The sequence below is a fragment of the Canis lupus genome, chromosome 17 (assembly GCF_011100685.1).
Source record: "Canis lupus familiaris isolate Mischka breed German Shepherd chromosome 17, alternate assembly UU_Cfam_GSD_1.0, whole genome shotgun sequence".
Classification (NCBI taxonomy): Eukaryota; Metazoa; Chordata; class Mammalia; order Carnivora; family Canidae; genus Canis; species Canis lupus.
In genome coordinates this window covers 38,691,293-38,703,934 of record NC_049238.1, presented here as the reverse complement: position 1 = coordinate 38,703,934, position 12,642 = coordinate 38,691,293, and the positions used below count along the sequence as shown (strand labels likewise).

General features: G+C 38.5%; 1 protein-coding gene across 4 annotated transcripts in view; it reads left to right on the top strand.

The window, feature by feature from the left end:
- The window catches only part of RMND5A (required for meiotic nuclear division 5 homolog A), a 63,852-nt gene extending 52,006 nt beyond the window's left edge, over window positions 1-11,846 (top strand). The window contains exons 5-10 of one of the 4 annotated variants that reach the window (XM_038561526.1): window positions 640-806; window positions 1,676-1,841; window positions 4,102-4,204; window positions 6,117-6,271; window positions 7,398-7,485; window positions 8,018-11,846. In XM_038561526.1, coding sequence (XP_038417454.1) covers window positions 640-806; window positions 1,676-1,841; window positions 4,102-4,204; window positions 6,117-6,271; window positions 7,398-7,461 — 655 coding nt within the window. In that variant the 3' untranslated portion in view covers window positions 7,462-7,485; window positions 8,018-11,846. Of the gene's footprint in view, window positions 1-639; window positions 807-1,675; window positions 1,842-4,101; window positions 4,205-6,116; window positions 6,272-7,397 lie in introns of all 4 variants that reach the window. The other 3 variants (XM_038561525.1, XM_038561524.1, XM_038561523.1) reach the window with 3 other exon arrangements.
- Window positions 11,847-12,642: the final 796 nt, after the last annotated feature.

Below are 12,642 nucleotides of genomic sequence, written 5' to 3'. Positions count from 1 at the left end.
AATATATCATTCAAAATTGAATATTGTTCTTTTCCTCATTAGCACTGTTTATACAAATCATTTTGGCACATATATATGTAGTTCTGCCTGCTTAGAGTGAAAGCACCTTGAGGCAAACACAAGTGTTTGTTGTTTTTGTTGTTGTTGTTGTTTTTAATCTCAAAGTGCATAGTACAAAATCTTGCACCCCCAAAAAGTCTAAAAATAGATGGTTCCCATTCAGAATCGTATGATTCACTTATAAATATGCCATGCCAGTTTAATAGGAAAGGGGTAATGGTTATGGGCAATTAGTGAGTGAATGTCATGGCCGACACCTGCTTTAAAGTGTGCCCTTGTATAGTTCCAGAAATACCATGTGACTCATCAGAGTCATTTTTGTCTTGGTTGGTAAAACCTTACTAAATGTATAACTGTCATCTGACTTAATATTTTTTTCTTACTTTCACTGGCTGAAGTGTCTCTTTGGGTGTAGTTATTTTCTTTACAAAGTCTCTGGGCCAAGGAATTGATGTTACCACTGATTTCCACAAGATGGCAGATCAAGCCCTTTTATTGTATTTGCTAGGTTTCAAAGAATTTTTGACACTCCTTGCCTATACTCTTAATTACATTAAATCTTTTCTGCTTTTTCTTTAGATGGGCAGTATCAAACCGAGAAATGCTCATAGCCCAAAACAGCTCCTTGGAATTTAAACTACACAGACTTTATTTTATTAGCTTATTAATGGGTGGAACTACAAATCAGCGAGAGGCATTACAATATGCTAAAAATTTTCAGCCATTTGCCCTAAATCATCAAAAAGGTGAGTCTGGAGTAAGACTGGTATTGGTATTTTTCTGTTTACTTGGGTGTGGAGCCCAACGTGGGGCTGGAACTCATGACCTGAGATTAAGACTTGAGCTGAAATCAAAAGTCTGACACTTAACCTAGTGAGCGACCTGGGCACCCTGAATGTTTTTGATATTTGGAACAGACCTATAGCCACCACTGGGATTTAAATTTAACTTAAGGAGATCTAATACATGTTTGCTAATGAACTGAAACAATTATATATGATAATCACGTAGGAAAAAGGTCTAACAGGATCTAGAACAAAAGTAAAACATTGAAGCCTCTTGGATGAAAAAGTCAGAGACATTGTATTTTTGGATTCCATATGTAAGAAATATGAGAAGGAGCAAGGCAGGCACTTGCTTTCCCACCCTCCCCTGCCCATGTTGCTAATACTGCCACTACAGAGTGTCTGAGGGTACTCCAGGATGGCAGCAGTGACACTGAGCTGAGTGTGGCAGTACTGGCATATCGGCCAGTTTTACAGTCAGAGATATGTGATGACCTCATTTATGACCTCATCTTTACTCCTCTAGACAATGGTAGATATTCTGTGCTGTGTATAAGAATAAAGTAACTTCTAGAAAAAAAAAATAAAGTAACTTGAAGTTCATATTTAGTGTTTTCCTTTTCTTTCCCTTTCTCTCTATACCATTTCTCTAATTCAGTAGGTTGAAGGGAGAAACCAAGCTTAAGGACCAGAATTTTAAAAGACATTGTTAATAATTTAGCCTATATCAATTAGGGGAATTTTTGTCTTTCCCAGCCTCCTACCCACAAGCCAGCCTCTATTTCAGGTGTGATTATTCACAGTTTGAAACTGCTGCTGTTTTTGTTTAGACATTCAGGTTTTGATGGGAAGCCTTGTGTACCTGAGACAAGGGATTGAGAACTCACCATATGTTCACCTGCTTGATGCAAACCAGTGGGCTGACATCTGTGACATCTTTACACGGGATGCCTGTGCCCTCCTGGGGCTCTCGGTGGAGTCCCCTCTCAGCGTCAGGTATGGAGATTGGTTGTGCTATTGAAATATGAACTGCTCTGTTTCAGTTTTTCTTAATGTCTTGTCTAGTTCTTGATGTTCAACTTGAAGAGAACATTTGTCTTTCTGAGAAGAGTGCAGTTGCTATTGCAAGAGATCATCACAATTTGCAGTGAAACAATTTTAGAGCAGTATGATCAGTGAACCTCTGGGTGTCCCTGAGAGCCTTTTCCACTGTGTTGATATTTGCACAGATAGAGCAGGAATAGTAGTGGATTAAACTGCTTGAGCCCTAGCACAGATCAGGGCAGGTCCCAGACTCCAGAGGACTCGCTGTATCCCTCACACACTGTACTCTGCCATACTCTTGGAGTTTAAGGCACACTAGCTTTACTCAAGGCTGTTCTTGAATACACAGTAAAAATTATTAGTTTTATTATATCCTGACCTTTTAGTACACATCTTTTTGATATTCTATGTGACAAAGTGGGACGTTCTCAAAAAGCACTTTAGTTTCAAGCTAAAAAATCACGCTTATCTCAAAAACTCTATGTTGTGTTCCATGAGCCAATAAACTAGTTTTTTTTTTTTTCATGAAACAGTTATTACTTGAAAGAATGACTAAAAGATAAACTACAGTTAATTACACTTAGGCTTTTGGCAGATATTTTTTCACATGTATGAAGTGAGCCTGTCATGTCAAGGAAAGCAACTTTATCTTTTTGTATCTTTTAAGTTCATTGAGTTTAAGCTGAGATAGAAATTTGAGGAAACTTATACCTGCCACTGTGGGCTGACAGCTTTCCAGTACTTTTCTGATAATATTGGCAACATTAATGAATTTTGATTTTTTTTTGATACTATATACTGAAATGTGTTAACACTTAGAAGATCTTAATTCGCTATGGTCTTACAAAATCATGCATGAGTTAAAGATTCATTCACAGTATGAGACAATTGGATTTAAATGTAGCAGGGTACAAAAAGATTCAATGATAATGATTCAGATTCCACTTTGCAACTAACCTTTACACTATTCCTCATTGAATTTTGGTGTGGCATTAAAGACGAATATCACAATTATCTGAAAAGCCAATTAAATTACTATATATCTGTTTAAAGCTAGATTTTTTTTTCATTTACTTCAATCAAAAGAACACACTGCAACAGATTGAATGCAAAAGAAGATATAAGAATCCATCTGTCTTCTATCAAACGAGGCATTAAAGAGATTTGTTAAAAATGTAAAGCAGTGCCAGTCTTCTCACAAATTTATTTTTGGTTTGGAAAATATAGAGGTTTGTTTTTTTTTATGACATGTAATATATTTCTTTTTTTAAATGAATTGATGTTTTAAAAATTTCTCAGTTTTAATTTCTAGTATAATAGTGATAGATATAACCCACAAAAACAAATGCCTTTTGAGATTCTTAATATCTATGCATGTAATTGTGTCCTGAAACCAAGAAGTTTATAGACCTAAATTAAGAAAATAACTTCTTTAGCTCTCTCCTATTTATTTAATTCCTTCAAGTGTTTTTGAATCCCTGCTTTGTACCAGGCATTGTATGGGATACAAAGATGAATAAGGCACGGTCTGCATCAAATAAGGTGTTCCATCTGAGCATAGGAGACACTGATGCAGTTAATTATAATGCACGACTAGGCTGTAGGTCAGGTTTTCTGGGGGAACAGATTGTGAAGTGGTGGCGATTGACGTGCAAGAAGTTTGTTAGGATCAGCCCCTGTAGGGAAATGAAAGCCGCAGGATTAGGCAGAGGGTAAGTTGGACTGCAATGTTATCAAAGACCTCAGCCCCTCTCTAAGGAGCTCTGGAGCTATGATGGGCATGTGCCCCAAACTGGGGCAACAGAGCTGTGCTTCCGTGTCCTCACACAAAGCAGTCATCTATGACCCTGGTCAGGTCACATGCTTCAAGTGAGGATACTTGTGAAGAGGGACTCAGCTGAGAGTTGACTACCAGCACTTCCAGATCTAAGAAATGAGCACTTCTGCCCTGGACAGGGGCAGGGGTATCCTGGTCTACGTGCAAGAAACTGTTTCAGAATGTCATTAATGACCAATAAGCAGAATCTGTTAATCTGGTGGTTTTGTAAAATTTAAAGCTTTTAAATTTTTGTAAAATTTAAAGCAGAGGGCCCTGTGTCCTGTCCAGTGACCTGGGCCCTCTGCACATGGGGACTGGAGGAGTTGACATTTCCTAGGACCAAGCTGTCTGACACATGGCCTGGCACTGACACTTCCTCTTCTGTTCTCCCAGTTTCTCAGCAGGTTGTGTGGCATTGCCAGCTTTAATTAATATCAAAGCTGTGATTGAACAGAGGCAGTGCACTGGAGTTTGGAATCAGAAAGATGAATTACCGGTGAGATCCACTTTCTGTTGGTTATTTTTTTCCTGCCATTAGAAGAACATGGATGTTAAGGGTTTCAAATGCCTATTTTGCCTTTTAACAAGAGAACATTATTGCAGCTGTTCAGCCAGAATTCTTTTATGTTATGTGTAGATGTGATTAAACAATAGAAATGGGAAGATATAGTACATTTTGGAGGCACTGGAGTATGTTTGGGGGGCTTTTTTTTTGTTTTTGTTTTTAATTTTGACAGAGTAGCAGTGAAAGCTCATGAAGGAAGACGTTGCAGGTGTGTCTGTGGTATACGCTGTTGCACGCAGTATGTTCTGCCCTGTAGTTGATGAAACCACTCATACTATGATTTTTTTAATTCAAAAGTAGTGAGTCTGTTGGTTGAATTTAGTTTTGTCTTAAGCAATGATCTTTATGAGATTATGAATTTGTACTTACTAAAATAAGCATATAGTTGTTGACATAAAGGCTGTCCCTGGGACACCTGCAGACATCAGTGGCCCTCCAATGCTTGTGTGCCACTGCTCTCATGGAACAGACCATGACGAAGCAGCAGCTCCAGTCACTTGCCCACTCTGTTACTTCTCTAAGCAGCAGTTTGTCCATCTCTAAAATGGGAACCATCCTTCTCTTTATTGGACTCTTAAAGGCTACAGATAACATTGGTGTGCTTAGAATAATATGGGATACATAGTAGGTACTCTCCAGTTTTGCTGCCATAGTAGTCATGACATGGAGTGACAAAGGTCATTATATGTGAGTTTCCACCAGACCTCTGACAGTAGGCACTAAACTTTGACTAGAATTATTATTCCTGTCAAGGTTGTGTCATAGATCCTAAAAGGCTAAGTATGCATTTGGTTTTTGGCTGCTTTTCTGCCACACCTGGGCACAGGTTTATCTGCAGTTACCTTCCAGCTGGTTAACTCTGTCAGTTGGTTGCCTCAGCTACTCTTCAGAGATCTGTTTTGATTAAAGACACAGGTGCATTCCCAGTCCTGAGTGTGGTCAAGATACAGGCAGCACCCCTACTTGATTGCTGCTCATTTGAACAAGTGAAAAGGACTTGAGCCATCACTTGCTTTGCTGAGGCAGGTGCCTGTGAGAATCTGGCAGCTTCCCAGCTATGTTACGAACATCTCTGACATTTGTGCACCAGCACAGAGCATTCTGAAATCAATTTACCCAGTGTGTCAGGGTAGTAAAGCAATGGGATGTGATCTGGCTTTTTTTCTCAGGATTATTCTGTTAACACAGAATAAGTTGTCAGCTTTCTTGAGTTTGGACAGTAGAATTTATATTGATAATGATTTTAGAAGGAAAGAAAACAAAGAACTGAGATTTGTGGAGCCACTGTCATTTGCCAGCCGCTGTGCTAGGTGATTTCATAGCTTTTGTTTTTTTGTTTGCTGTGAAGAGAAATAATCAGTACACCTGCCATGGGCTCTGATGTACAAATTGTGAAAGGTCTTGTTGAATTTGAGCTTCAGGTTCTTGATTCAGGTGGTTTCTCTGGACCATTACACACAGAACATGGGAAATGTAGATCTGAAGCTTGCACAAAATTTTATCACCTACCTAAATGTGCCACAAAACAGAGTTTCTGGTGGGTTTTGCTCTTAGGGTATATTCTGACAAATTTTCAAGAGCATTTGATTTCTAGAGCATTGCCTTCCCTTTGACTCCTCAGACATCAGATGTTGGTTTGAAAAGTAGTGTTATAAGTAATTTTGAAGGTTAATTAGAATTATAAAGTAACACTTGGATCCTTAAGACTACCCATCTTTGAGGTAAGAATGTTGTAAAAAGTCAAGTTCAGATGAGTACACTGGTGATGTTTTGGCTGCCTGATGTTTATTAATATGTAGATGGTTTTCTGAAATACAACTTGAGCCTTTTTACTCTTTTTAAGATTGAAGTGGACCTTGGTAAAAAGTGCTGGTATCACTCTATATTTGCCTGTCCCATTCTGCGTCAGCAAACAACAGATAACAATCCACCCATGAAATTGGTCTGTGGTCATATTATATCAAGAGATGCCCTGAATAAAATGTTTAATGGTAGCAAGTAAGTGTCTGACTTTTTAAATGTTGGCAAAGATATTTTCTTTTGGAACTTAGTGGGAGGGGTGATCTCTGAATTTTTGTTTGTTGTTTTAGTCAGTCTTTTTATTCATAAATTTAGTGATTAGATTTTAATCTTAACTTTTTGGGTAGGCAGTACATTGTTGTTGCTCCCCCCTGCCTTTACACGAGTCATAACATACTATATATGCTTCTAAACTTCGCTTATTTTACTTATTGATATATCTTGGAGGTCTTTTATATGCTAAAGAAAGAGCCCTCATTCTTTTTTAAACCTGCAGAGTGTCCTACCATCTGGAAATATGAGAATTTATTTAGCCAATTCCTTATCAATGAACATTTAAATTTTGTTGTTTTGTACAAGTGAATTATGTACATGTGATACATAAATTGTAAAATTGGAATCGCTAATTCAAAGAGTATATACATTTATAAGTTTTATACCCATAATGGACCCAACTTACTAAAAAAAGCAAAAAAGTCTAAAGCCTATTTCTAGCTTACGGAGTTAAATGCATCTTTCATTGGAGTTCATTTCACACCCATTATGGTAAAGTCTTTCTTTTAAAAGAAGGTCCTTGCATGTAATGAAGCTGTTGTGCTCTTCCCAGACCATTCAACAACCCTGGTGGTGCAGATCGATGGTGACTAGACCATACAAGTTCTGTGCGCCATTCTTGGTAGGCTCCATGCCTGGTAGGCTCAACAGTTGGTGTCACATTTGCTGCACTTGAATGGATTGTGTGACCAAACAGTTAAAACTTGTTTAAAGACAGGAAAAATCCAAACTTTGTAGAACTGGATTTACTTTTAAAACCACAAGAGTAGTTTTCAAAACCATTGTCTTTGTTTTGTTTACAAAAACAGTTTTCACTAATTTCCACTAAAGAAGAGCCTTCAGTTTTGTGTCTGGCTTGATTGGTATTTATTTGTGACCCTTTAGAGCTTGGCTGTTATATTAAGGGAAAACATAGTTAACGCTTAAAACAAAATACAGGTGTGTGTGTGTGTGTGTGTGTGTGTAACTGTTAAAGGCATTCTGTAGATGAAAATTGAATGCTCAGTACTGATCCTGTTCCTTGACTCAGTGTTTTCTTTCTTGTCTTCAGATTAAAATGTCCATATTGTCCAATGGAACAAAGTCCAGGAGATGCCAAACAGATATTTTTCTGAAGAAATAACTTTAATTTGGAATTTGTAAGTGAAACTGAATTGTGGCGCATTTCAGAAGAGAACGTTCCATTTAATGCAGCTAACTGAGGACTCCCGTGTTTATATAAGCTAATGCTCCAGAAACTTTGCCAACATTTTAGTGTATACACTGAGGGGAGTGCTCCAGATGAATATTATCATAGGGCTTTATTATATTCTTGGTCTTCATTTTTGATCAAGTAAATACACCAGCAGTTGTCATTCAATGCAGGTTTTTGTACTTAATTATATGGTGATTTTTTTACTTTTTAAGAGCAGAAACAGAAATCAACCTCCCTGCCATGTGTTTAATATTTCTCCTGCTTTTACTTTTGTCATTTCTTGATAATTGTAAGGTTTGAGAATGTTTGTGAAAAAGTTTTACTTCCTGTTATGTATACATAATTAAATGAAAATTCTTGAGAAAAAGTTTGAAAAACTGAATTGTGGTTATAAAACTAATTTGCATTTTTTTTGCTTAAGGAAGAAAGCTGTGATAGATTCCCAATTTGCTTTTTGATGTTTTCCTCTGCTCCAGCTCTCACCGAGAAGTCAGCAGACCTGCATTTGAGCTCTGCTTGTAGCCCCAGCGGGCTGCCTGTTTCAAATTCCATCATGAATTTAGCAGGTTGGTGTGAGAAGTCTTCCACTAGAACAGAGTGGAAGGAGTACTATTGTTCCTTTGCTTTTATTGCCAAGAGGTGCTTGTTTTAAAAGTGTGTTCAATAAAATGAAATTCTAAAGTTAGAGGTGTTCTTAAGTTAATATTGCTCTCTTGGTCTTGGTAGCCCTATTCTCTGAAATTTGCCTTCAGGACTTGGCTGTTTCATTTATATATCATCGCAGACACAGTGTTTTGTGTGTGTGTGTGTATATATGTGCACCAGCATCAAACATTGTGTATCTGGAAGGGAAGAAGCATGTTCCAGTCCTAAAATGCAGTTACCAGATTTGTTACTTTAAATCCTTCAAGTTAGAAGTTAGCATATTTTCTGTAGTGCAGAATATGTTTATTGCTGTTTTTGTATTTGAATAGTATACTGTTCAATGCCTCTCTTCTGCAAAGTATATCATCTCATTGACTGTGAATCTGTATATTACTCTAATGGATACAGATAATGATCTTTTCTCTTGTGAGGTATCTCCATTTAATGCACTGTCCAGAAATAGCCATGTGTAAGAGTCTTTCTCTGTATGATGAACGAACTACATGGAAAGGACTTCTGTGGACATACTTCTGACTTAAATCCATTAAGTCACTTCATTATGAGAAGAATGTTATATGGAAATCACCAAATATTTGCAACTTTATTTCATCTGACATGGAACTGAACATTACTATAGGAAAACTTTGATGAGAAAACAAAGAAAGAAGAAAATAACAGAAGGAAAGAGGACCGTGACACTTTGCATTTTAAGTCTCAGATTGGTTTCTTTTGTGGGGAGGGAGAAAATAGGTGTGGTGCTGAGTTCCCTGGAAAGTGTCAGCATGTGCAGTAGTATACCAGCCCAGATAGTTTGTCCTGAAATGTTTATCTGGGAGAGCTGGGATTTGTCTCCAGGAAAGCCCTGCTTGATTGCTGTGTGGTCGGGCTTTCTCTGAGTGCTATTGTGTGCTGCGTAGGTTAACCAGGAATGGCCATCAGCCTGCTCAGGATGCTGGCTTTGTCCGACCCATGTCTTGGCCTCACCGGGACATTAGTCCTGTGTTCTGCTTCCCTGGTGGAACCCTCCCTAAAGTTTCCTTCTCTCCACCAAGGCAGTGAAGGCAGAGAGCAGGGGGAAGCTCCTTGGACTCCGTAACAGAAGGTAGAGAATCCAGGCACCTTTGGCTGAGGATATAAACCTGGTTTATGACCTATATTTTTCTTTGAGTTCTAATCCAGAGTATTTTTTTCTTACTATTTTTTTTCTCACTAGGCCACATTTAGCTTTACTCACAACTTCTTCTCATATTTCCACTTAAAAAACATTGAGGTTTCACAAAGACTTCTATAACATAGAGGCTGGCAGTAAATATTTGGGGGGCAAGATGCTTCACGTAGCCAGCTCAGCCCATCTTTAAGGACAAGAGCCAGAGCTGCTCTGCCTTGCCCCTCTCCCGAGGTTGGGAATCCTGTTGACAGTTTTCTTTGCAGCTCATGAAACTTTTAAAAAAGCATGCATTTAACTGAAGCATTTTATTTTACAGTTTCCTATGTAGGGTCCTTATAGTCCTGCTGTGCACAGTAGGGCCAGAAATTTGAAACTCTAGATTTGACAATTTAACATGAAAATTATCTTGTGACCTTTAACTAAATGCATGGATTTAAAACATTGGTGACTAAATGTGAAGGAGAGGTGGATTTGAAAAGGCCAGACCTTAACCAAAGATGCTGAAGTACAGCATATTGTCCTTTTTACTCTAGAAATCCCTTAAGCGTGGTGTCAGGACCGTATCGCCGAGGCTGTGTATGTCAGCAGTACAGGAGGATGCACTTTGTCACTCTCTGCCTCCATTTGCAAGAGGTCATGATAGAGCCAAGGGTTTTTTTTTTTTTTTTTAATAGACTCAGTATAATAATATACATTGAAAACAGATTTGTAGAGTGGTTTCCTCAATTTCCATAGGAACCATTCCATTTATCAGTCATGGACAAAGGCCATGGGACTAAGCTAAACCAATTAAACCTTATTAGAACCTTAGATTCTGATCTAGCCAGAGCGCCTGTGCTTTCTGTGCTTTCAAGTACAATCTGAAGTACAGTGGCTAAGTTTGTCTTTCAATCTCTTTTCTCCTTCGTGTGATCATCACAAATACCATTTCTGTTGTTTTGGTGGTGATTATGTGAGACTTCTAATACATAAATGAACGGGTATTGGTGCCTCTTGCTTTTAAAAATGTTAAAGAGAAGAGCCACCTCATATTCATAGGGTGTGTGAGTATTTTGTGAGTGTATGAGCATTTAATTGAAAATAAGAAAGTTACGAAGTTAATCTTTTGATTTTTCTGTAGCAGCTGATGTATACAGAGACACTAAAACCCACACCAAATTATGTGGGGAATGAGGATCCTTTTTCTCTCCAGGTAGTCCCACAGGTATGTAGTCTGTTCAGTATTCTTTATGCTGTGAGTTATTTCCACCTCAGTGGTTCAGCCTTTGGGACAACAGATACTGCAGAAACCAAGAACTCTCTTGGTTATTCGCACAAGACAAGCTGCTGGTAGACATTAGCCCTCTGGTTTTCCAGCTCAACTTCTGATTAGTGGACTGACAGTCAAGCTGGTCAGTTTGCTTAGTCAGCAGACTCAGGTTATTTTCAGGGAAGGCATGGTTTGGTTAATTTCATCACTAGGATGTGTAAGGTGAAGACACAAACCAAATACCTTTCATTACTTAACTCTACGTACATTATCCTTGGTAACACTAGAATGCTGTGGTCTTGCAGGAATGTTAGCAAGGAACACATACATAGAAGGCTTCGTGCTCCATAAGCCTGTCCAGCTGTGGTGGGTTTTATGTGGTACAATAGTGTTTACCATAAGCAGGTACAAACTTCATGAACTGTTCTTATTGAACTATAATTGAATAGATACCAAAAATAGAATGACAAATGTATTTTAATAGCAGATGAGGCAATTAGTTTTAGAGTGAGTTTTCCACTGTTGATTTTACTTCAAGAGATGGGGAGAGAAAACAAAGACTTGTTTTCTAGACATTTCACTCTACAGTGCTAAACTGTAGTGAGCATATGCTTCATTTACTTCCAAAGAGGCAACAGCAGCTGGAATTGGCTTACAGCACATGCTTTGTTTCATGTTGTGGGTGAAGATTTACACTCTTATTTTAGCAGTCACTTAACATTCTCCAGCAAGGCAGATGTGGGGTTCACTAGGATTTAGTGCCTGATCTTTTCTTTTGGGGAGGGGTGGGAGTGAATGTATTGGGGATGGGAGGGAAGCAGGAGAAGAAAATGGGAGTGTGAGTGAGTGTGCATGTGTCTGAGACTCACCGTTCCCCCCACCTGTGTCTAACAAGGAACAGGCATTTAATGTATTTTGCTCACGACTGCAGCGTGCATGTATTTTTTTTTAATCTCCTCCATGTTTTCTTAACTTACACTAAAAGGATTCATCAAATCATCTGTTCAGATGGCTCAGGATTGTATTTCTTTTGCTTACGCTGTGCTCTTGGGTTCTATAGTATTTCTATAATTATGTAACAAGAATAGTGTTGCACTGTAATCTATCATATAGAGCTATATGTATGGAAAATTTTGATCAGTTTTTTAAGAAATGTATCCTGTTTGCAAAGGCACAATAAAGTTGCATCTTATAGACTATAGGCAATAAAGCTAACAATAAACCTTATTTAACACAAACCATATTCATACTCTCTGTTCATTTGATTTTGGAAAAAGTCCACCATATCCAGTAGTTTCAGGGATTTCATTTTGACTTAAAAAGTTCTGATATACTTAATTTATAAATTTCAGACTGATATAAGAGTTTTGGAAAACTATAACAAATGCTTTGTTAATGTGTGTATTCCTATGTAAAACACATGGCTTCTCCTGTGTATATTTTTAAAAATTAAAGAAATGCACATTTAAAAAGTGTTTTGTGGAACCAGTCTGTATAAATGTGACAGGTGACAGAGGTATAAGGGAGGGAGTATGGAGGTGTCAGTTGTAAGAAGAGAACATTGCTGCCTGCATTTGCTAAGGATCTGCATGTAAAGAATTTAAGAGAATATCTTTGTCTCCATCCCATCCTGTTTCTGCACCATCAGCAGTGTAAGAGGTGGCTGGGTACCATCCCCAGTTTCTAGGAGGGAATTGCATTAGTGTTTGCCAGCTCCTGCACCCTGTGCATGCTGCATCCTGTGGATGGCAGGGAGCCCTATGACTGGAGTGGTAGCATATCACTGGGAAGAGGAGCCCTGAAGCAGCTCTCCTCGGGCTGCTGGTGGGGTGGCACATGTACAGTCCAAATTGCTAGGGAGAAAAACAGGGTAATGTTTCCTACTTGGGAACAAGTGTGGGTCCCACTCAGTTGGATTTGGAGTCAGTGGCTCAGGTGGTATAGGTGAGGCCTGGCAGGCCTGGCCAAAGATCCCACCATCTATCCCTGCAGCATTTGGAGCTCTCTCAGACTCAAAGTGTGATCTCTGGCAGCATGAG